Genomic DNA, 23,547 nt, shown 5'->3' with positions numbered 1-23,547 from the left:
AGACCGGTACTCTACTGGGTTCAACTGCTTTGATGAATACCATTTAACCTTGGTATAGCCATGTTGAGGTTACAGCAACTCTCTGTATCATGGAGTTCTGCTTACCAAATTCTAGATTATTAACATTATACTAACAGCTCATATTTAATGAGCAAATACGGTGCACAAAGAAGAGGACTAAGATAATAACATAACGTGCATTATCTTACTAATTCTCATAACACACCTCTGGTGTCAATAGTTATCCCCGTGTTACAGAGGAGAACAATAGGACTTAGATGAAACAATTTGAAGCTATGCAGCTTTTAAGCAGAGGTTCAATGCAGTCCTTCTACTTCACTCCAGAGCCCAGGAGCATAAGCATTTCACTAAATTATTCTAAATGCTTCCTGGCAGAATGATACCAGCTATTGTATGGACATGAGGGTGTTTGCAATGTCCACACATCAGCCTAGACATCAGGAAACACAGACACAAGGTAAGGCTCAGCAGCCCACTGTGTGGTTTATGGCAATTCCTGTAACCTCAACCTCAGTCTCCTTGTTTTTAAAATGAAGCCATTGGACTGGATTACAGGTATTCCCCGCTTTTCAAAAGTTCTCTTTATGAAAGACCTGTATTAGTACCTGTTTTCCCTAATCAAAAGAAGTCTGAAGAGGATTTTTCACTTTTATATAAAAAGGAGAAAAGTGAAAATAACATTCAGCGTTCATTTTGCAGCTAACTGATATAGAGGCTGCACACCTCAATCATAAAGGAACACCACCAATCTCCTTCCCTAAGAAGAACTACACTTTGCATCTCAGCATTGAGCCTCCATGGTTGTTTTTTTAAAATAGATCTTTACTGGAATATAATTGCTTCACAATACTGTGTCATTTTCTGTTGCACAACAAAGCAAATCAGCCATATGCATACATATATCTCCATATCCCCTCCCTCTTGAGTCTCCCTCTCACTCCCTATCTCGCCCCTCTAGGTCGTTACAAAGCACGGAGCAGATCTCCTTGTGCTATGCAGCTGCTTCCCACCAGCCAACTATTTTACATTCAGTAGTGTGTATATGTCGATGCTTCCCTCACTTTTCCCCAGCTTCCCCCTCCCACCCCATGTCCTCAAGTCCATTCTCTATGTCTACCTCTTTATTCCTGCCCTGCAACTAGGTTCATCAGTATCTTTTTTTTTTTTCGATTCCATATATATGTGTTAGCATACAGTATTTGTTTTTCTCTTTCTGACTTACTTGACTCTGTATGACAGACTCTAGGTCCATTTACCTCACTACAAATAACTTAATTTCATTTCTTTTTATGGCTGAGTAATATCCCACTGTCTGTCTGTGAGCATCTCTGCTTTATCTCAACTTATTTTCTGCACACATTAGCAAGGTGTGTCCTAGGTAATTGCTTCTGTGTTTTCTGCCATTTCAGCTTACAGAAGGTTTCATAGGAGCACTCTGCTTTTGGAGAGCAGGGGAAACCTGTATCTCTAAGGTTGCTTAAACACTCAAGTTTCCTGACTCTGTGATCAATAGACTAGGCTCTGCCATTTTATAATTATGAGAACGTGGGTAGTTTCTCCCTAACAGTTTGCTTATGTAAAATGGAGGTAATGCTAGCATCTGTCCATTCACATGAGAAAATCCATGTAAAGCATTTAACACAATGTATTAACTTATCATCATCATCATCATCATCATGCTAATTATTATTATAAAAATCTCTTTTATTAATACTGATATTAGTAGCAGCAAAGTAATCATAGAACATTTACAACTGATCTTGTAAAGATCATAACCCTACCTAAGGGAGCTGAGAAGAACACATCTACAAGGCCCCAAAGGGCAAGCGTCTCTTCACCACTTGACAAAAGTATGGCAGTTACGTGCTGAGAAAATCTCATTCCACATTCATTGCATCCTGATCATATCATTGCAAAGGGTTTAAGAAGCACTAAAGGAAACTCGCTGGTCATAACAGATACATTTTTTTTTAAGTTTTAAAATTTTTTTCTTAATCAATATCCCCAGTTTGGGTTGAAAAGTCTTCCTTTTGCACATGGCTCTCTCCAACACAGCCATGATGGGTGGCTTTGGAGGCAAACAATGTTGTGCACCAGAAGGCCACTTTCTCAGTCCTGATGGAGAAAAAGATGATAATCCAGAAGGCTAACATTGCAATGAATGGAGTCAGGGAGGTCGATTCCACTAATCTTTAAATTCCATAAAAGCAAAAATAAAATTAAAAAAAAATCCACTTCTGTTTCTTTGTTGCCCAGAACAGTGCTCGATGCACAGAAGGCACTATATAACTATTTGTTCAAAGAATAAACACATGTATGCCTCTGAAAACAATGTGATGCCAACAGGTTTCTTCATTTTAATCTCTGCAAGCTTCATTTTCCTCACCTCAGGGTTAGTGAAAATGTTAGAAGAGATGATGTATGTAAGAAGGCATTGAATGTACACTCATTAAACAGCTATGGTGATGTGGTCCAGCAGCCTGCCATCAAAGCATCCTTGTCTGCATGAAAAACTTGCACATCTGGAGGGATCTGGGCAAATGCCTTGATGTCCTCTGATAATTTTCAGAATGATGATTAGATTCATGAGGAAAGCAAATTACTGTTGCTTGTTCATGGGATTTGGTGAGTGTCAAATTACCATGTGACTCTGGTCAGCAGCCCCTCTCAATGTGAAACTTTCTCATAAACAAGTGGTGGTAGCACATATGGGTACAGCCTTTCTGGAAATCAATGTGACTGTGCATTATGAAGAGCCTAACAGAGTTTAAGCCCTTTGGTCTTGTGAGTCTCCTTCTGGGATTAGTTATAAAGAAAGAACCACAGGTGCAATCACAGATACATGCACTAGAATGTTAACTACATTGTTATTCCTATGTAGTTCAAAAATATGCTGAAGTCCCCTAAATATCCAACAATATGACAAGTGCAATGGACACATTCTTATGCAGCCATTAATAATGATGACATGGAAAATGCTCAGGATATTTTGTTACAGAAAGAAAAAAGAAGATGCAATACTATATTCTTACATTATTCTAATTTTATTTGTACAGCATATTAATACATGCTTAGAGAGAAGACTAAAATAGTTTTACAGTAGCATAATTAAGGGTAATCTTTATTTATTTTTTTCTATAGACAACATATATTCATGAAATGATCACTTGCTAATAATCAGATGAAATGTCATTAGAAAATATAATATAGAAGACATAAAACTTATAGAAGGTTATAGTAACTTCTCAAAGTATATACGAGTGAAGCTTTCCCCACTCTCTCTAAAGCTGGGAATTCTACTGCTTCTTGGGTTCTTCCTCTTAGAGTAAAGAAATCCTAATTAACAAATTCATACTTAGATATCTAGGCCTTACTGCACTTGTTTATTTGAAAATGTCATCCTTTAAAAATGACTCCAGGGGAAATGAAAAGAATTTATATGGCTAAGTGATGTGATGATGGTTCTATTAAAGCATCAGTGGGAGAACTATTTCAGAGCACAGACATTTGGAGCATTTTCAAATAAGGCTCTGAGACAGACACTGCTAACGGTTCACCAAGTTTGTGTTCTTATCTTCTTCCTGGGCGCATGAGCCTTCTCTTGTGGTTTGGGGTGGACATATTAAGTGATTTCTCACCAAAAATATAAGAGTGGAAAGGATATGTACCACCTTAAGACCTGGTCCATAAACACCTTTAATGCTCACTCTTCAATGTCTTTTTCTCCTTCAGATTAAATGATCACATAGACGCCACATGACGATGGCCAAGCTTTCACTAGCCTCTGTCCCTTAAGAACTCTGATCTGTTCCCCACCCTCCAAGACTGTTGGATAAGCAAGAAATATACTACATTCTTTTAAATTTATATATATTTAAGTTATATATTTGGGAGCATGTTTGTTACAGCAGCAAGAGTTAACCTAACACAGCCACATCTTTTATGGTATACACTTAGCTGTACGCAGGGCCTCGTCAAATTCATTCTTAATGGAGAGGTGGAGATACCGCTTTTGTGCAGAAATGACTTCACAAAACTGGTGAGGGAAGAGTTAGAGAATAGATCATTCATACCATTTTGTAAATCACTAGAGTCTTAAAAAATCGGATTAATTTTTTTTTACCTGAAGGTAGTAAAATGAATTGCTTTCCCATAAGAACTCTTTAGAATAAATAAAAGATCACCATTCTATGGACTGTTATTTTTGTGTGTTCTTTTACGTTGCTTCTGACCTTTCTTGTTCTATTTGGATGTAGGTCCATGACGGCACAACATTTAACTTGTTTATTGCTGCTGCCTTGTTTCCCAGAAAAGTTCTTAGAATAATAAACATACAGTATGCATGGGTTAAAGATGTAAGTTAATGTAATAAATATAAGACGGATAAAGACAGATTCACTTGATGAGACTTACCACCCTAAAACTTGACCAGAAATTTTTGTCTTTTTAATTTTAAAAAAATATTTGTATTTATTTATTTATTTATTTTTAGGGCTGCGTTGGGCCTTAGTTGTGGCATCCAGGATCTTTCATTGCGTGCGCGGGCTCTTTGTTGTGGTGCACAGGTTCCAGAGCACATGGGCTCTGTAGTTATAGCATGCAGGCTCTTTAGTTGAGGTGCGAGAGCTCAGTAGTTGTGGCGCATGGGCTTAGTTGCTCCACAGCATGTGGGATCTTAGTTCTCCAACCAGGGATCAAACCCACGTCCCCTATATTGGAAGGCAGATTCTTTACCACTGGACCACCAGGGAAGTCCCTGACCAGGAGTTTTTAGTTGGCAGAGAATGGATTTCATTTGACACAGACATGTGATTAAACATAAAGCAAACATATGAGGCCATCAATTTCTGAATTTCATTTCACATTATAAGATATATCTATCAAATACATCTAGAGATTAGAGACAACTGACAAGTTTCCTGGCTGCAGGTGTCCGTTCATTTCCCATCTTTGTCTCTGGCTAGAATCATTTGAACTCCAAGGCAAGTTTCCAGCTTTGACCTTGCACAAATTCACCACCTGATGGCAGACAGCCATCTATTTGTTCTCGCCTTCCTATCCCCAGCAGATGGCTCAGAGATAAATAGCCAATAAATCACAATTTCCATGCATGAGAGGGTCCAACTACAAAGTGCTTATTTGCTTTTAAAATTGGTTCTGTTGCTGCCAACTAGACAGAGTCATTTAGTCAAAACTTTTGAGTGATGAGCTATCTACATGCCATCTTCTTTCCTTTTGGAGTTGTAGCTGTTGATTGTTCATTTGCTTATGTATTAGTCAGGATTTGCCAGAGAAATAAAAACCAATAGATGTGTATATATACAGAAAGTAATTTGTTTTAAGCAATTGGCTCACATGATTGTGAAGACTTAAAATCTGATGGAGGAGAGAGACAGACTGGAGACTCAGGAACTCAGGAAGGAATTGCAGTTCAAGTCCAAAGGCAGTCTGCTGTAGAACCAAGAAGAACCAATGTTGCATGTTAGCTCCCAAGGCAATGTGCTGGAGAATTCCCTTTTGCTCTGGAGAGATTAGCATTTTGTTCTAGTTAGGTCTTCAACTGATTGGGTGAGGCCCACCCATATTATGGAGGGTAATCTCTTTTACTCAAAATCCACCAACTTAAATGTAAATCTCATTCAAAAACACCCTATAGAAAGATCCAGAATAATGTTTGACCAAATAATTGGGCATTGTGGCCCAGAGAAGTTGACATGTAAAATTAACCATCATAATTTGCTTGCTTGCTTTTTTCCTAATTTGTTGTTGGCTGTCATTTTTTGCTCCAGTCCTCTTAGGTCCTTGGGGTCATTATTTCCACAGGGCTTATTTCATTCAAAACCTTGTGATGATCTGGAAAGTTCCAAGCTCACATTCTAGCTCTCCCACTGGCTAGCTGAGTAACAAGGCACTTTACCACATAGCCTAGTTCTTCCTCAGTGAATAGAGATTCCTAAGTCATAGGTTTATTATAATGATCAAATGGGGAAAATCCACATTGATGAGCTCTGTAAACACAAGTTCACATTGAAACTACTATTCGAAACTGTGTTTATATATCAAAGGTACTACCTTTCAAACCAACAAAGGAAAAAACAGAAAATTCCTCATGTGAAGCACATTATAGTTGTGAATAACTGGCTCATTAGAATAAAGAAAGATCAAATTAATACATCAAGTTTATTCATGAAGGGACAATGATTTTAAGAGTTAAGAAAAGCTTTAAAGACCACAAATGATTTTTGAAGATCCCAGTAACAGTGTCAAATTTAAAGTATACAGAATATTCATGTCTAAAGGCAGGGAAATGGGGTCCTGTGAGAACTGAAGCAAGGGAGCTCAGGTAAGATGCACCTGTTCACAAGAAGCTACTCAGAAGAAATGGATAGAACTTATCACTTCCCTACTTTCAGTGTACGATTAACGTCCCACATGTGGTTTGATGTTGGATTATTTTGTGATTGTCAGTCTCCACTGCTCAAGGAGTGTCTCCAGTTCAGAATCCTGACCAGATTGTTCTTGCAACTCCAAAGAGTGAAAGCGTTTTTGCGCTTACCTCAGTCTCAAGTCCACTTACTTAGTCCTGATTTCGGCATCAAGGCAGACCTTTTCTAACATTTTAGATTGCAGCTCCTTTTACAGAAAATGCCCAGTCTCAGAGGGGTACCTTTACCCTCTGGTCCCACCAAGTCAGTAGTCCAACATTAGTGGAGTTCCCAAGGTCAATATCCTTTAGTCTTAAATAACTCCAACCATGGGACAAAGGTGGGAATTCATTATGTTCAGGCCTGTTTCTTTTCAAACCTTCCTCTCCAGAAATTCAACAGATCTTCAGGTCCTGCCTTACTCAGAGTTACTTATTACTAACAATGTTATCATTCAGTCCTACAATCTGTTAACAGAAATTAGTAACTATTTCTGTTTGAGACTTGTTGGGCCACCTTATACCCAAAGGGAGCACAGCATTTTCTCATTGAACTAAAGATTATGGGGGTCCAGCACATCTCCAGAGGATACAGCACCAAGACCCAGCAAAGACCACATCAGAAGCATCTTGCAATGTCCTTGATATATGAAAAACAAAGTAATGTTTTCCTACCTCGTTGATAATATACATACATGTTCTTAAAAACAGCAGTGTGTTTTTTTTAACGTGTCAGACCAGCTTTGATGCTGATACTAGGCAAAGATTTTTACAACAGCAACTTTTTTTTCAGTCTGTGAGAACTGGAACAAAGCGAAGTTTATAGTGTGCTTTTTTTCTTTTTGTGATAATGGGTGGATGGGGAACTTTCCTGCTGCAGCTTTGCACGGTAGGCAGTTCTATTTCAAATGGGCAAAAAATCAGTTTTATGAACACTTTGCTCATATTGCCTCTCTACCACTTTCTCTAGGAATGCCCCAGCGGGGTTGTTAACGAAGACACCTTCAAAGAGATTTACTCGCAGTTCTTTCCACAGGGAGGTAAGTACAAATGTGGACCAGTGAATTCTACTCTCAGTTAGAATTATGCTTGCAATCTTGAGTTTGGTTTAATCTTTCATGGCATGACTCTACATTTTTCATCTTTATGTCAGAGAATTAATACACAGTGTGCAGTGCATACGATTCTCAATACATCATAAAAGTGAGCTACTTACAGATTATCAAATACCCTAGCGTTCGCTCTTTAGCTTAATGCAAGCAGTATTACTGTGTGCTTGATACCACATCTCTCAAAGGCGCGGTGCTTTCTAACTATGATGGGTGAGTCCTGGATATGCCACAGAGCTTTCACATGCATTATACGTCTCATTCTCCCAACTCTCAAAATTAGGACAAATGGAATTATCCTCAATTTTCGGATCTGAAATCCAGGGCTTAGAGAAGCTAAATGTTTTGCTCAGAGTCACACATCCACTAAGTGGCAGATCTAGGTTAGAACCCAGATTTTTCTGTAACCTCATCTAATATTCTTTCTGCTCTTCCTCTCTCAGGAACTCTCCACTATCACCCCTACCCCTGCATCTAAGAAAATTAATACCACCCTAGACATTATTTTAATTGGAAAGAAAACAAGGAACGCATAATGATAATACATACCTGTTAGAGATGAGTGAGAGAGATATTTGCCACTGGACCTTATAGTCTCTCCTTCAATCACTCAGCAGGATGCCCAGCTCAAACTTGTCCTGCAGCCGGCTCTGTGTCCAGCTGTGTATTAGGTGCTGATGATGTAAGAGGGGTGAGATGTGGTACCTGCCCCAAAGAATGTTAGAGTCTAGAGTAGCAGATGAACAATGTCAACATAAAAAAATAAATGTGAGGATAGGGGTTAAAAATATAGTATTATAAAAGCACAAGGTAGGCACAATTAGACAAGCTGAACAACAGGGAGGAAATAAAAAAAGTCTATCCAGATAAATTGAGCCTGAGCTGAAGTAGCCACCTTTCATCACGTATCTAATACGTGTCTGGCCTTGGCATGTGTTACCCATCACCTCCCAACAACCCGAGTTATGGTTCTCCCTTTCTAATGAATGTGGAAACTAAGGTGCAGAGAAATTCATCCATTTCTTTGCCATCATCTTTTCACTTCAATTCCACTTAAAAGATCCACCATTATCTGATGCCAAAATAACTGCTGTGGTCTCTGAACTAAGTCTCCCTGATTCCACCCCTCTTCTCCACTCCCCAGCCATGCTGTATTTTCAACATGAGCCAGAGTAATCCTGGCAAAATGTAAGCCAGGTCGTCTCACTGCTCTGCACAGAATCTTCCATCCACTCAGAGCATAAGGCAAGGTCACCGTCTCCTGTTCTATCTCTGCCTCGGCCTTCACTGACCCTCCCCTTCACTCACCTCATTCCAGAGGTCCTGGCCTCTTGCCCTTCCTCCAGCACAGCAGTCCTGCTGCTGCCTCTGGGCCTTTGTTTTTTTATTTTATTTTTTTATTTTTTATTTTTGGCCGTGCAGCATGTGGGATCTTAGTTCCCCACCCAGGGATTGAACCCACACACCCTGCAGTGGAAGCTTGTAGTCTTACCACTGGACCACCAGGGAAGTCCTATCTCTGGGCCTTTGAATTCACTCGTTATTCTCTCTGCCTGGAATTCTTTTCTCCCGAATATCCATCTCAATATCTCACCACCTCTGCTTTTATTCAAATGCCACCTTCGCAGTGAGGCTTCCTCTGGCCACCCTGGCTTAAATGACAACCCCTACATATCCCCCAGGCCTTTTCTGTATGTTTCTCTTTAGCTCTCAAGAGCATCTAATAATATATATTTCATTTGTTTGTGTTGTTGCTTACTGTCTCTTTTTCCACTAGAATGTCATCTCCAAGGGAACGGAAGTTTTTGTCTGCTTTGCTCACTGCTGTGTCCACAGGTCGTGGAACAGTGAGTGACAAGGAGTTGCTCTAGATACTCACTGCAAAACAGGGTGAATGCATGGATGAACGAATGACATCCACCTCACCATGGGATAATATCTGTAAAAGGCACTTTGAATGTATACAACACTTAAATATTAATTATTTCATACAAAAATTAGATTCACTTTTGGCTTTAGATATTTAATAGGTTGAATTTGAAGTTGAAATTGAAAATTTCAATTTTGGGCATGGATTATCAAACTAGAAAGTTTCACTTAAGATGGACTTTTCAAAGAATTAAATTAGAATTCGGAGAAAACACAGGGTGACCCACTGTTACATGAATTTGGATACATCATAGGTGACAACTTCCCCAACCCCATCTCATTAATAACAGCCCACAGACAGGTATTGGTCATAGGGTCTGATGCCAGGATTGTAAGGATCCTTTGTCTGAATTGATAAGGAATTTAGAATATCATTTGTTTAACACATATTTCTAAATTATTAAAAACCATGGAATTTTTTAAAAGAATGTTTACTATAAACTAAGTGTCTGACAATATATTGATAGGCATTAATATCAAAGCACTTAGCACAAATGGAGGGTGCAGTGGTTAAGAATCCGCCTGCCAATGCAGGGGACATGGGTTCAAGCCCTGGTCCGGGAAGATCCCACATGCCGCAGAGCAGCTAAGCCCGTGCACCACAACTACTGAGCCTGCGCTCTAGAGCCCGTGCTCTGCAACAAGAGAAGACACCGCAATGAGAAGCCCACACACCGTGAGGAAGAGTAGCCCCGGCTCGCCGCAACTAGAGAAAGCCCGCACACAGCAACGAAAACCCAACAGAGCCAAAAATAAATAAGTAAATAAATAAAAATTAAAAAAAAAAAAACACTTAGCACAAATGGAAATCTTTTATTTTTTGATTATCTCAAATGAAAGTTATTACATGCTACAAATTGGATACAACTTCACATTAAAATTTTATCCTCATCTGAAAAATAACATTTCAACATTAGAGAACATCTACTTAAGCACAATCCTTTGCAAGGGATTCTTGTTACAAAGTCCAAAGGGATTTGTGGAAAGATCACTTTTGCACTCTTAAAACTTCATTGATTATTCCTGTTAATTGAATGCATAAATCTAAAAGCAGCCAGCATTACTGAAGGAAATGAAATATTTTTAAAAATGATGACTTGCAATTTTAAAAATTAATATCACGCATGCAAATTGTATCTTGCAGTGCCGCTAGAAAAGGGAAAATGTCCTAAGGAGGAATGTATTCTCCGATGGCAGGCAAATCCATGTTATGGCCATCCTCACATTTCTGTGTAGTCATTTATTTAGGTTGATGGCCTGAAAGCAACAGATGTCTCTCATTATGAGTCGTAACAATGATGGGTCCATAAATCACAATGTCTCACAGTTTCCTCCAGGAAGGTTCTTTGTCTTATTGCCAGAACCTTCTGCAATTTGTACTGTGTCAGGCTCTTTAGTTTTCTCTATTTCTTAGCAAGATGGTTTACCAAGCACGACTTGTTTGGAGTTCTGGATGTCAGCACAGCTGGACTGAACAGAATCTTCCTGTTTGTAAGGGATAAAGTATGTCTCCTATAAAACAAGCCGAGAGGAAATGGCTTGTTTGTGCCATTACCTGTATCATTACAGCAATGCTTTTCTTTTTTTTTTTTTTCTTCGGTACGCGGGCCTCTCACTGTTGTGGCCTCTACCGTGGCGGAGCACAGGCTCCAGACGCGCAGGCTCAGCGGCCATGGCTCACGGGCCCAGCCGCTCCGCGGCATGTGGGATCTTCCCAGACCGGGGCACGAACCCGTGTCTCCTGCATCGGCAGGCGGACTCTCAACCACTGCGCCACCAGGGAAGCCCAGCAATGCTTTTCAGTGCCACGTACAGGGGAAACCTTAGCTTAGAAACTCTTAGCTCACCAGGCATTTTTAAAGCTCATGAAAATTCCAATTTCCTGGGCTACTCCTGCTTCTGTTGTAGGAATTTTGCATTTGCTTTGACTATACAAGGCACCTGATAAACAGCTACTGAAGGAACGAATCAATGAGCTTCAGTCAGAAGAATCTAAGTCAACAAATATTTATCGAACAATCACTGCGTTCAAGACACTTGAGGCACTTAGATGAGCTCTATGGACATAAAGGTTTAAATTTTTTTTCCAAATAACTCCACCCACTGAATATCCTTCTCATGCGCAGACAATATTTCTAGGAATTTTCAGGGTGATTTAGAGAGAACATAAACAGAGACTACCACTCATGTATGTGAACCTGCCTTACTGTAGTAACATTGCCATGAATTGTATATTCAAATACATTAATCTAAGTCTGTACCTTTTGCCTGAATTCAGGTGGGAGTAGGGGATTTGTGGTGGAAGAAAGAAATCAACCAGACTGATTTCAACCACAGACCTGGAACATGATAATCAAGTGTATTTGTTTAAATATTCTGAAATGCATGTGTATCAATGGCCTTTTCAACCAAGGGATTAGTTGGTATCATCACTGTGTCATAATTGGGTTAAAGACACTGAACTAAGTCAAGAGTCCTGAGTTAACAGATAGACTCTCTGCCCCCACGAAAATGTGTGACTCAAATAGCTTATTTCTCTGGGCCTCAGGTTGTTCCTTCACCAGATGTGGAACAGAAGAATCCTCATGTTTTCCTTCTGTTCTAACATCCTTTATTTCTAAGAGTTAGTGTTGGAATGTCTTGATTTCATTACCAACTCTACCGTTAACTAACTAGGTGACCATAACGACATCCCTAACATTACCTACACCCACTTCCCGCCTTTGTTAAATGTAGATAAATAGCTAAATGGTATCCAAGATCACTTCCTGTCTTAAGACTCCACAAATGTTGTCCCCTAACTGTAAAATTTCAACACTTAATTTTCAGCTTCACAAGTAAAATTACAGGAAACTGAGCAAAGTCATCAATATGATACTCAGTAACTGTTTTTGTTATATGGAAGGAATTATGGTCAAAGAAGACTGTCAGCTCATATGGGAAGAGCAGAAACCATTGCCATTTCTTTTGAGCCCTGAACTGTACTGAAATCTAGAATCCAGGATGCCAGTTATTCATCCTTTTAGCAAATATTTACTGAGTATTTAAGAAGAGCACAGTCAGATGAAATCAGACCAAGATGGTTTTGTGGACAGTTTCCTTTTTCTCTACAGAATCCACCTCTGTGCCCAGTCAGACACTTCCAACGCCTTATCTCCTTTCTCTCACCCCATCAAAGCTAGTAGCATCATTCCCCTTCTTTAAAATCTTTCACTGTCTCCAGATGTCTACTGAAGAAATCCAAACTCTGTCAGAAACTCAGTACCATTCATGATATAATTGTACTGGTTTGCACTGAGCATGAAGTTCCATTAGGTTAGAACTTCAGTCACTTAGATACACAATTGAGAGTTCACAAAATATAGAAATGTTTTCAGGTGAACTGTATTAATCTGTAAAAAAATATTTGATCACATTTATTTAATAATGATAGCTAATAATTAGTGAACATTTAATATTTGCCTAGGACTGTTCTAAGAACTTTGGGTATAGTACCTCATTTAATCTCCTTATGATGACTCTCTGAAGTACATATTGTTATGATTTTGTAGCTGAAGAAACTGAGTCACAGAGAGGTTAAACAACACACCCAAGGTCACACGGTTAATAGTTGGTAGAGCTGAGATTCAAATTCGGGCAATCTGACTCCACTACTGTATTAGCAACCTCTCTCCGCCTGGTATATGTAGGTTAGAAAACTGGCTTCACTTCCAGGAAACTTGCCAAGGTACATTTAGAGGAAAAAGACGTCCTCTGAACCACATTAGGGAAAACCTTGAGAGTGTGTGTCCCCTGTGTCAAGCTTTAAACTAGAACAACCTCATCTGAGAAGGATGGTAATTATTGTATGCCTACATTATCTTGTGTTTTAAGTTTTTAAAAGTTGCCAACATCGTTTGTTCTGAGCCATTATTCACGGTGAGTTCTGCTTGCTAAGGCAAAGGCACTTACTCTTACTGTATAAATAAAGTAACAAGAGACCTGCTTAATGAAGCTCATTTTAAAATATGCAAAATCCCTTATTTTTTCTTCCCTGAAAATAAGTTTAGCATACCATCTGTCAGCTTATTTCTCCATAGGGCACTAAATAGTTCAAGAAGTCTATGTAAAAGTACTGTTGAGAGCAAAACAACTTTGCAAAGAGAAATAGACTGACAATTCTTGATAAATCTATATGGAACTTCCCAACAATCTCACTAAATTGATTGTAGTCAAAACCCTGGTTTCATACCCAAAAGGGCTTCTTCCTGTGACCAATAAACACAAGATAGACATCCACTCTACAAACAACAGTTTTACGTACCGTTAAGGCCCGATTGTGGTGCCTGTTTGGCTCATTGTAAACAGTGTTATTAATTCATACGTTTAAAAATAAGTGGTTCCTCACATCATATTTCAAGATAAGAGGTGAAAGAAAGTACCACCACCATTTTGAGAAACTGAGTATACAATTTACCTTGTGAAATATATGGCCTGCAACACAGTTAACCATTGGGGTGAGGCATTCAGGGAAGACAGTCCATACATAGGCCATGGATGCTTGAGAGCTAGGAGAGAAGTTTGCATGACCTCTGACCTCTCTCTTATTTGGGGAGAGCTATTCTCTACTCCTGCTTCTATGACTTACTTTCTTGACAGTCTTCAAAAAGCAATTCATAAAGTAAAAGGCGAACAGAAGTTTTGCTAAATCCCAGTAAAAATAAAGGTTAAAAGATAAAATAGAAATAGATGAGGTTTTAAAAAGAAGATATAAGGCTAGAGCCAATGAGCTAAAAGGTTATAATTTTTTAATATAAAAAAGGTTACAATAAAAGGCTAAAACCCATGAGATGAAACATTTAAAAGAATCACGTCAATTTGATCAAGGGTCAAGCACAGAAGCACTTAAAAATGAAAACTGTGCACTAAGAAAAGAAAACAATAAGAAAAATACATATACTTTAAAAATATAAAGGCAGAAATTTCAGAGATTAGGGAGACAAAGGAGAAAAATGGAAGGAAAGAAAAATTAGAGGGAAATAACCTACTTGAAGCAAACTCAGAGGAAGTGTTAGATTTCAGAGAACTTCAGTGTCATTAGGTACCATCGTGTGGCACTGGGACAAGAGAGCTGTCCAAAGCTGTCTACCATTGCCCAGAGCCTCTAATCCCATCCAGGACCCAGGCAAAGCAGGAGCTCCTCACTGCTTTCAACTGGGAACCTTTAGGACCACACAATCCACTTTCAACATGGCCTCAGAAACTTCCCAAATCACCCTGGTTTCCACTTCATCAGGCAGCCTTACTGGCTATGGGCTAGCTTAGCTTTTTGGTCAGAAAGACCTAAGTTATATTCCACTCTACTCCTTATGGACTGTGTGACTTTGGGCAAATTTCTCAACTTCTCTGAGTCCGTTTCTCAACTTCTCTGAGTCCTGATATCCTTATCTGGGTTGTAAAATGATGAACAAACTAATAATAACAACACCAATAATAGCAATTCATCTGTGCCTCATTATTAGTATTTTTATTATGTTACTTCTTCTAGAGATAGTCCCTGCCAAGCACTATGCGATTTCCAGATGCATCTTGTTAATCCTCACACCCACCTATGGTAACATTACTCATCCCAGGGTCAGTAACATCACCTAAGTCTCCCATGTGTTCAGAGCATTTCCAGCCAGAAACTTAGAGAGCTTCTGTCACCAATGGCCTCTGTAGGTAACTCACACCTATGAATCTCAAATTACAATCCTCTATGGAGAGAAGGTGGGCAGCTGAGAAGAAAGCACAAGTCAAAGGAGGTAGAGTAGATTTTCCTAGATAGAAAGAGGCTTGGGACATGCTATACAAATCCTTTGTAGGATAATGAAATGCTAACTTATTATTTTATTTTCAACATTTCAGACTCTACCACATACGCACATTTTCTGTTCAATGCATTTGATACGGACCACAATGGAGCTGTAAGTTTTGAGGTAAGTCTTAGATTTTTTTTTTTTTTTTTAATATGCTTTGACTTTAGACACATTGAAAGGGATTTAGTGCTTCTAAGGTGAAAATTTGAGTTTGGTGGTGTAATTTTTTTTTTTTTTTTTTTTTGCTTTTTGAGCCTTTTATTCCTTTATTATTATTATTATTATTATTGTAATAAGAACATTCAACAAGAGTAGGCATCCTTGCCCTGCTCCTAATCCTAGAAGGAAAGGTTTCTAGTTTTCTCCATTGAAAGGTTTCTGTTTTTCTCCACTGTGATGTTAGCTATGGACTTTTCATGTATGGCCTTTATTATGTAGAGATGCTTTCCTTCTTTTCCTAGTTGACAGTATATATCATGAAAGGGTATTGAATTTGTCAATAGATGCTTTTTCTGCATCTATTGAGATGATCATATGATTTGTACCCTTAATTCTGTCAGTGTGGTGTATCACATTAATTGATTTTCATATGTTGATTCAGCTTTCCATCCCAGGGATAAATTCTGCTTGGTCATGGTGCATGATCTTTTTAATGTGCTGTTGGATTTGGTTTACTAGTGTTTCGTTGAGGATTTTTGCATCTATGTTTATCAGGAATATTGGCCTGTAGTTTTCTTGTGATGTCTTTGTCTGGCTTTGGCACCAGGGTAATGCTGACCTCATTTGGAAGTATTCCTTCCACATGAATTCTTTGAAAGAGTTTGAAAAGCATTGGTGTTAGTTCTTTAAATGTTTGGGAGAATTCACCAGTGAAGACATCTGCTGCTGGGCTTTTCTTTGTTGGGAGGTTTTTGATTACTGAGTCAATCTCCTAGTTATAGGTCTGTTCAGACTTTCTGTTTCTTCATGATTCAATCTTGGTAAGTTGTGTGTGTGTATCTAGGAATTTATCCACTTTTTCTTTAGGTTATCCAATCTGTGGGCACAGAATTTTTCATAGTAGTCTCTTATGATTCTTTTTATTTCTGTAACATGAGTTACAATATTTCCTCTTTCAGTTCTGATTTATTTATTTATTTGAGTCTTCTCTCTTTTTTTCTTAGTCCAGCTAAGGGTTTGTCAATTTTGTCTATCTTTTCAAAACACTGACTCTTGGTTTCATTGATTTTTTTTCTATTCTCTATTTTATTTATTTCTGCTCTAATTTTTGTTATTTCCTCTTTCTAATTTAAGCTTAGTTTGTGCTTTCTCTGTCTCTTTGAGGGATAAAGTTACATTGCTTATTTGAGACATCTCTCCTTTTTTTAATGTAGGCATCTATTGTTATAAACTTCTCTCTTAGTACTGCCTGATAATTTTTGAGGAGAGGAAAGAAAAAGCCTAAGAACAGTTACTTTCCCTCATTGTATTGTCAAGAAGCTGCTCTTATCTTTCAAAATAAGTGCGAATGACAGCACACATTGAGTTTGCTTTCTAGTACTTTCTATGTGTTTATACAAGAAAAGTGCATTTTCCCAACTGCATGACAGCAAACCCAGAAAGCAAACAATTTAATTAGTATTTACTGGCATCCACTGTGGGCCTGTTACTGTGGTAGGCCTTGGAAATACAAAGCTGATAAAAACCCTGCTCTCGAAGGTCCGTAAGTGAGAGATAGAAGAAAGAAATTAAATATAACAAAATGCTACATTCACCACACTGACAATTTTATAAGGAAATCCCTTTTCAAATTATGTACTTCAAGTGATTTGTATTTAATTTTGTTCATAAAATACTACATGTAAGCATCAGTAAGATGAAATATGTCTCGAGTATTCACATAGCTAAATACATTATTTATTTATAATAGAATAATAATAAATAAAATATATTTTATTTATATTTATATATTTATTACATTTACTTATATATTATGTATTGTTTTGTTTTATTATGTATATTTTATTTATATTACATGGGTAGAATGTGTAAATCATCTATTTGCTTATATTCTGAATGGCTGTGCTTTGTCTCCAGGGGGTAGAATTATTATCACTCTTTAATATATGTGTGGTATTGTGATTTATAATAAGAAATATATATCCAAGAAAAGAAATATATATTTGGTCTTAGTCCCCAGTTTCTGACAAAGAACTCCTAACACATTGGGTTTTAAGTGAGGAGAACAACAAAGATGTCTTTTGTTATGTTAATGAGGTGAATTTTGAACCTCAGCTGGAGGTGGGGGCTGGTTGCCAGGAGAACCAACCACTTGATTATAGAGAGTTGGAACTTTCAGTCCCTCCGTCCTGTCCTCCTGAGAGGGGAGAGGAGCTAGAGACTGAGTTCAATCACCAATGGCCGATGATTTAATTAATCATGCCTCTGTAATGAAGCCTCCTTAAAAACCCAAAAGGACAGGATTCAGAGAGCTTCCCAGTTGGTGAACACCTGGAGATTCAGGGAGAGCTGGGGGCTCTGAGAGGGCATGGAAGCTCAAGCCCTTTCCCCATGCCTTGCCCTGTGCATCTCTTCCACTTGGATGTTCCTGAGATATATCCTCTTACAAAAAACAAGTAATCTAGTAAGTAAATGTTTCCCTGAGTTCTGTGAGCTGCTCTAGCAAAGTCATTGAACCCTAGAAAAGGTTTGTTGGAACCTCCATTGGTCAGAAGCACAGGTGACAACCTATACTTGCAAGTAGCATCTGAAGCTGGGGGCTGGGAGGGGGCAATGATGTATCTGGCTCTGTCTCCAGGTAGAAAAAGTATCAGCGTTAAGTTCAATTATAAGACACACATCTGGTGTTGGAGATAACTTGATGGTGTGAGGAAATCCCCACTCACACACTGGAATTGGGGGCAGAATTGTCACTGTTTATAATGGGAACCAGATAACTTAGAGGGTATGCATATTTAGGATTGGGAAGGGTGCATCTTACACATGAGCAGAAATTTCAGTGAGTGCCAGGATAAAGGAAAGCAGATGATGGTGTGGAATCAACAAGGAAGGGCACTGGTGGGGCTGTATCAGGGAAGCCTGTCCATGGACTTGATGAACTAGGTCTGAAGGACAAGCTGGAGATGCTCAAGAGAATAATGGCTCAGGATGGGAAGCAGTGGGAGTGAGGCAGAGGCCTGGGAATGAAGAGAAAGCATTTGTAAACCACCTAGAAGGTGGAATACAAAAGAGGAGGGTGACAGGAAAGCTGTGTAAGGAGGAGGAGGACAGATCCTCACACATCTGAGGCAGGATGCTAAGGAGGCTGAATTATCTTGCAGGAGGTGAGGCGCCCTTGGAGAATTTTCAGCGGGGAAGTTAAGGTATCAGGGCTGTGTTCCTAGAAACAAGTCCATTTAGCAGCTATTTATCCAAGAGTCCAGACAGGAGCTGATGTCAGCCCGAACTACAGTTAAGGCATTGGAGAGGAGGAGACAAGTTCAAGAGATATTAAAATTAAATTGGTAGACTTACATTTCAACACTTTGTGGAGTCAGGATGACAAAAGGGAGGTGCAGCCTGCTGAGAGGTCATTCAGTTTGGCCCTGGGGCAGAGTGACCAGGGCAGCAAAGTGCTTCCTCACACATACTAGATGCTCATAGAGATTGAGCGCTACTAAAATGAAGATTCTGGGCCAGGAAACTCAATGTGTCATCTCACAACTTAACCGAGAAATATCACCGGGAAAATAGGAGGAGAAGCTGGCAGTGGTCAAGGCGAGGGCAGTTGGGTCGACTCCGATGTGGCAGCAGCAGTTAGTGGGGAAGACGTGAGATTGTCATAGGTACCAGTCCCCTGTAATGTTTCTTCCGATTTGGCAGCCTATGAACAATATCGTATTAGTGTCTGCTGCACTTTACCAACAAGATTAATTCCAGCACCGGTCTTAGTTTAGCCATAACATAAAAGTCAAACATTCCAGTTCACCTAATACAATCTTTCATAGCTAGTTTGAGTAAGACAAAGACTGCTAGTGATTTCATTACTTGAACTTCCTTAATGTATCAGAAACGTTCCATCAATTACTTGTAGCACATTGTATCCAATTTCACATGTAAATTTATTCTGGTGTTAATGATATGGAACCATGCATAATGTTGCTATTGTAATACGTAACATTCGTCACAGTAATTGTGATGAATGCTGGTTAAAATTTGGGAAATTAGTTATAATGGCTATATACTATAAGCATGTTGGTAAAAAAACTGTTTTCTTTAAAGACAAACCAATGGTTAAATTAATAAATGTTAAATCAAAATTAAAACTAAGTTATTGTAGTTATGTTTCTAAATTGATTACCTACCTGAAAAGTCTCTAGAAAACAGAGATGATTAGGCAGTGAACATATTTGGGGTAACAATAGCATCTTGAGAGGCACAGCAGAGACCATCCGGATTCTGAGATAAAGGGAAATGGAAGTTTCCTACTTAATTTGCTTAATTCCAAAGGGTAGAGTGAGTAAGACAGGAGGGGCCCTGGATCCAGATATTACTGGATCTAAAACCCCTTCACCACCAAGTGGCTGTGAGACCCTGGGCTGAGTAGTTCAACCCTCTGGGCTTAGTGTTCATCTCTGCGAATCATCAGCAAGCAAAGCTACTTCATAGGGTAAAGGAAGGATGACAAAGTGATGTCAGTTAGGGGCTTGGCTGAGTACCCAGCACCAAATATGTCCTCAGTATTTATTAGATGTTAACCACAGTGGTTTCTACAAGGGAGATATATATATATATTTTTTAACATCTTTATTTGGGTATAATTGCTTTACAATGGTGTGTTAGTTTCTGCTTTATAACAAAGTGAATCAGTTATACATATACATATGTTCCCATATCTCTTCCCTCTTGCGTCTCCCTCCCTCCCACCCTCCTTCTCCCACCCCTCCAGGCGGTCACAAAGCACTGAGCCAATATCCCTGTGCCATGTGGCTGCTTCCCACTAGCTATCTACCTTACGTTTGTTAGTGTATATATGTCCATGCCTCTCTCTCGCCCTGTCACAGCTCACCCTTCCCCCTCCCCATATCCTCAAGTCCGTTCTCCAGTAGGTCTGTGTCTTTATTCCTGTCTTACCCCTAGGTTCTTCATGACATTTTTTTTTCTTAAATTTCATATATATGTGTTAGCATACGGTATTTGTCTTTTTCTTTCTGACTTACTTCACTCTGTATGACAGACTCTAGGTCTATCCACCTCATTACAAATAGCTCAACTTCGCTTCTTTTTATAGCTGAGTAATATTCCATTGTATATATGTGCCACGTCTTCTTTATCCATTCATCTTATGATGGGCACTTAGCTTGTTTCCATCTCCGGGCTATTGTAAATAGAGCTGCAATGAACATTTTGGTACATGACTCTTTGAATTTTGGGTTTCTCAGGGTATATGCCCAGTAGTGGGATTGCTGGGTCATATGGTAGTTCTATTTGTAGTTTTTTAAGGAACCTCCATACTGTTCTCCATAGTGGCTGAACCAATTCACATTCCCACCAGCAGTGCAAGAGTGTTCCCTTTTCTCCACACCCTCTCCAGCATTTATTGTTTCTAGATTTTTTGATGATGGCCATTCTGACTGGTGTGAGATGATATCTCATCGTAGTTTTGATTTGCATTTTTCTAATGATTAATGATGTTGAGCATTCTTTCATGTGTTTGTTGGCAGTCTGTATATCTTCTTTGGAGAAATGTCTATTTAGGTCTTCTGCCCATTTTTGGATTGGGTTGTTTGTTTTCTTGTTATTGAGCTGCATGAGCTGCTTGTAAATTTTGGAGATTAATCCTTTGTCAGTTGCTTCATTTGCAAATATTTTCTCCAATTCTGAGGGTTGTCTTTTGGTCTTGTTTATGGTTTCCTTTGCTGTGCAAAAGCTTTGAAGTTTCATTAGGTCCCATTTGATTATTTTTGTTTTTATTTCCATTTCTCTAGGAGGTGGGTCAGAAAGGATCTTGCTGTGATTTATGTCATAGAGTGTTCTGCCTGTTTTCCTCTAAGAGTTTGATAGTTTCTGGCCTTACATTTAGGTCTTTAATCCATTTTGAGCTTATTTTTGTGTATGGTGTTAGGGAGTGACCTAATCTCATAATTTTACATGTATCTGTCCAGTTTTCCCAGCACCACTTATTGAAGAGGCTGTCCTTTCTCCACTGTATATTCCTGCCACCTTTATCAAAGATAAGGTGTCCATATGTGCGTGGGTTTATCTCTGGGCTTTCTATCCTGTTCCATTGATCTTTCTGTTTTTGTGCCAGTGCCATACGGTCTTGATTACTGTAGCCTTTGTAGTATAGCCTGAAGTCAGGGAGCCTGCTTCCTCCAACTCCATTTTTCGTTCTCAATATTGCTTTGGCTATTCGGGGTCTTTTGTGTTTCCATACAAATTGCGAAATTTTTTCTTCTAGTTCTGTGAAAAATGCCAGTGGTAGTTTGATAGGGATTGCATTGAATCTATAGATTGCTTTGGGTAGTAGAGTCATTTTCTCAATGTTGATTCTTCCAATCCAAGAACATTGTATATCTCTCCATCTATTTGTATCATCTTTAATTTCTTTCATCAGTGTCTTATAATTTTCTGCATACAGGTCTTTTGTCTCCTTAGGTAGGTTTATTCCTAGATAGTTTATTCTTTTTGTTGCAATGGTAAATGGGAGTGTTTTCTTGATTTTACTTTCAGATTTTTCATCATTAGTATATAGGAATGCCAGAGATTTCTGTGCATTAATTTTGTATCCTGCCACTTTACCCAATTCATTGATTAGCTCTAGTAGTTTTCTGGTAGCATCTTTAGGATTCTCTATGTATAGTATCATATCATCTGCAAACAGTGACAGCTTTACTTCTTCTTTTCCAATTTGGATTCCTTTTATTTCCTTTTCTTCTCTGATTGCTGTGGCTAAAACTTCCAAAACTATGTTGAATAAGAGTGGTGAGAGTGGGCAACCTTGTCTTATTCCTGATCTTAGTGGAAATGCTTGCAGTTTTTCACCATTGAGGATGATGTTTGCTGTGGGCTTGTCATATATGGCCTTTATTATGTTGAGGAAAGTTCCCTCTATGCCTACTTTCTGCAGGGTTTTTATCATAAATGGGTGTTGAATTTTGTCAAAAGCTTTCTCTGCATCTATTGAGATGATCATATGGTTTTTCTCCTTCAGTTTGTTAATATGATTTATCACATTGATAGATTTGAAGAATCCTTGCATTCCTGGAATAAACCCCACTTGATCATGGTGTATGATCCTTTTAATGTGCTGTTGGATTCTGTTTGCTAGTATTTTGTTGAGGAGTTTTGCATCTATGTTCATCAGTGATATTGGCCTGTAGTTTTCTTTCTTTGTGACATCCTTGTCTGGTTTTGGTATCAAGGTGATGGTGGCCTTGTAGAAGGAGTTTGGGAGTGTTCCTCCCTCTGCTATATTTTGGAAGAGTTTGAGCAGGATAGGTGTTAGCTCTTCTCTAAATGTTTGATAGAATTCGCCTGTGAAGCCATCTGGTCCTGGGCTTTTGTTTGTTGGAAGATTTTTAATCACAGTTTCAATTTCAGTGCTCGTGATTTGTCTGTTCATAATTTCTATTTCTTCCTGATTCAGTCTTGGCAGGTTGTGCATTTCTAAGAATTTGTCCATTTCTTCCAGATTGTCCATTTTATTGGCATAGAGTTGCTTGTAATAATCTCTCATGATCTTTTTTATTTCTGCAGTGTCAGTTGTTACTTCTCCTTTTTCATTTCTAATCCTATTGATTTGAGTCTTCTCCCCTTTTTTGTTGATGAGTCTGGCTAGTGGTTTATCTATTTTGTTTATCTTCTCAAAGAACCAGCTTCTAGTTTTATTGATCTTTGCTATTGTTTCCTTCATTTCTTTTTCATTTATTTCTGATCTGATTTTTATGATTTCTTTCCTTCTGCTAGCTTTGGGGTTTTTTTGTTCTTCTTTCTCTAATTGCTTGAGGTGCAAGGTTAGGTTGTTTATTCGAGATGTTTCCTGCTTCTTAAGGTAGGCTTGTATTGCTATAAACTTCCCCCTACAAGGGAGATTTTTCTAATGAAGCCAGTTAAGAATGACATTGGTCATCTTATTACATAGTGATCTTATAACACTGATAACATTCAAGCACAGGCCAGATGATTGCTCTGTGATGCTGTGAAAGATTGCTCTGCATCTGATTATAAAACAAGCACTTAATGTGTG

General features: G+C 38.7%; 1 protein-coding gene across 6 annotated transcripts in view; it reads left to right on the top strand.

Annotated features, from left to right (window-relative positions):
* The window catches only part of KCNIP4 (potassium voltage-gated channel interacting protein 4), a gene marked incomplete at both ends in the record, with an annotated part of 1,207,446 nt that overhangs the window by 1,166,701 nt on the left and 17,198 nt on the right, over positions 1 to 23,547 (top strand). For all 6 annotated transcript variants that reach the window (XM_082837584.1, XM_082837580.1, XM_082837583.1 and 3 more), the window contains 2 exons: positions 7,416 to 7,485; positions 15,370 to 15,440. In XM_082837584.1, the coding sequence (XP_082693710.1) occupies positions 7,416 to 7,485; positions 15,370 to 15,440 (141 nt within the window). The remainder of the gene's footprint in view (positions 1 to 7,415; positions 7,486 to 15,369; positions 15,441 to 23,547) is intronic.

The sequence above is a fragment of the Leucopleurus acutus genome (assembly GCF_964270905.1).
Source record: "Leucopleurus acutus genome assembly, chromosome: 4".
Taxonomy (NCBI): Eukaryota; Metazoa; Chordata; class Mammalia; order Artiodactyla; family Delphinidae; genus Leucopleurus; species Leucopleurus acutus.
This window is presented reverse-complemented; position numbering and strand designations above follow the sequence as displayed.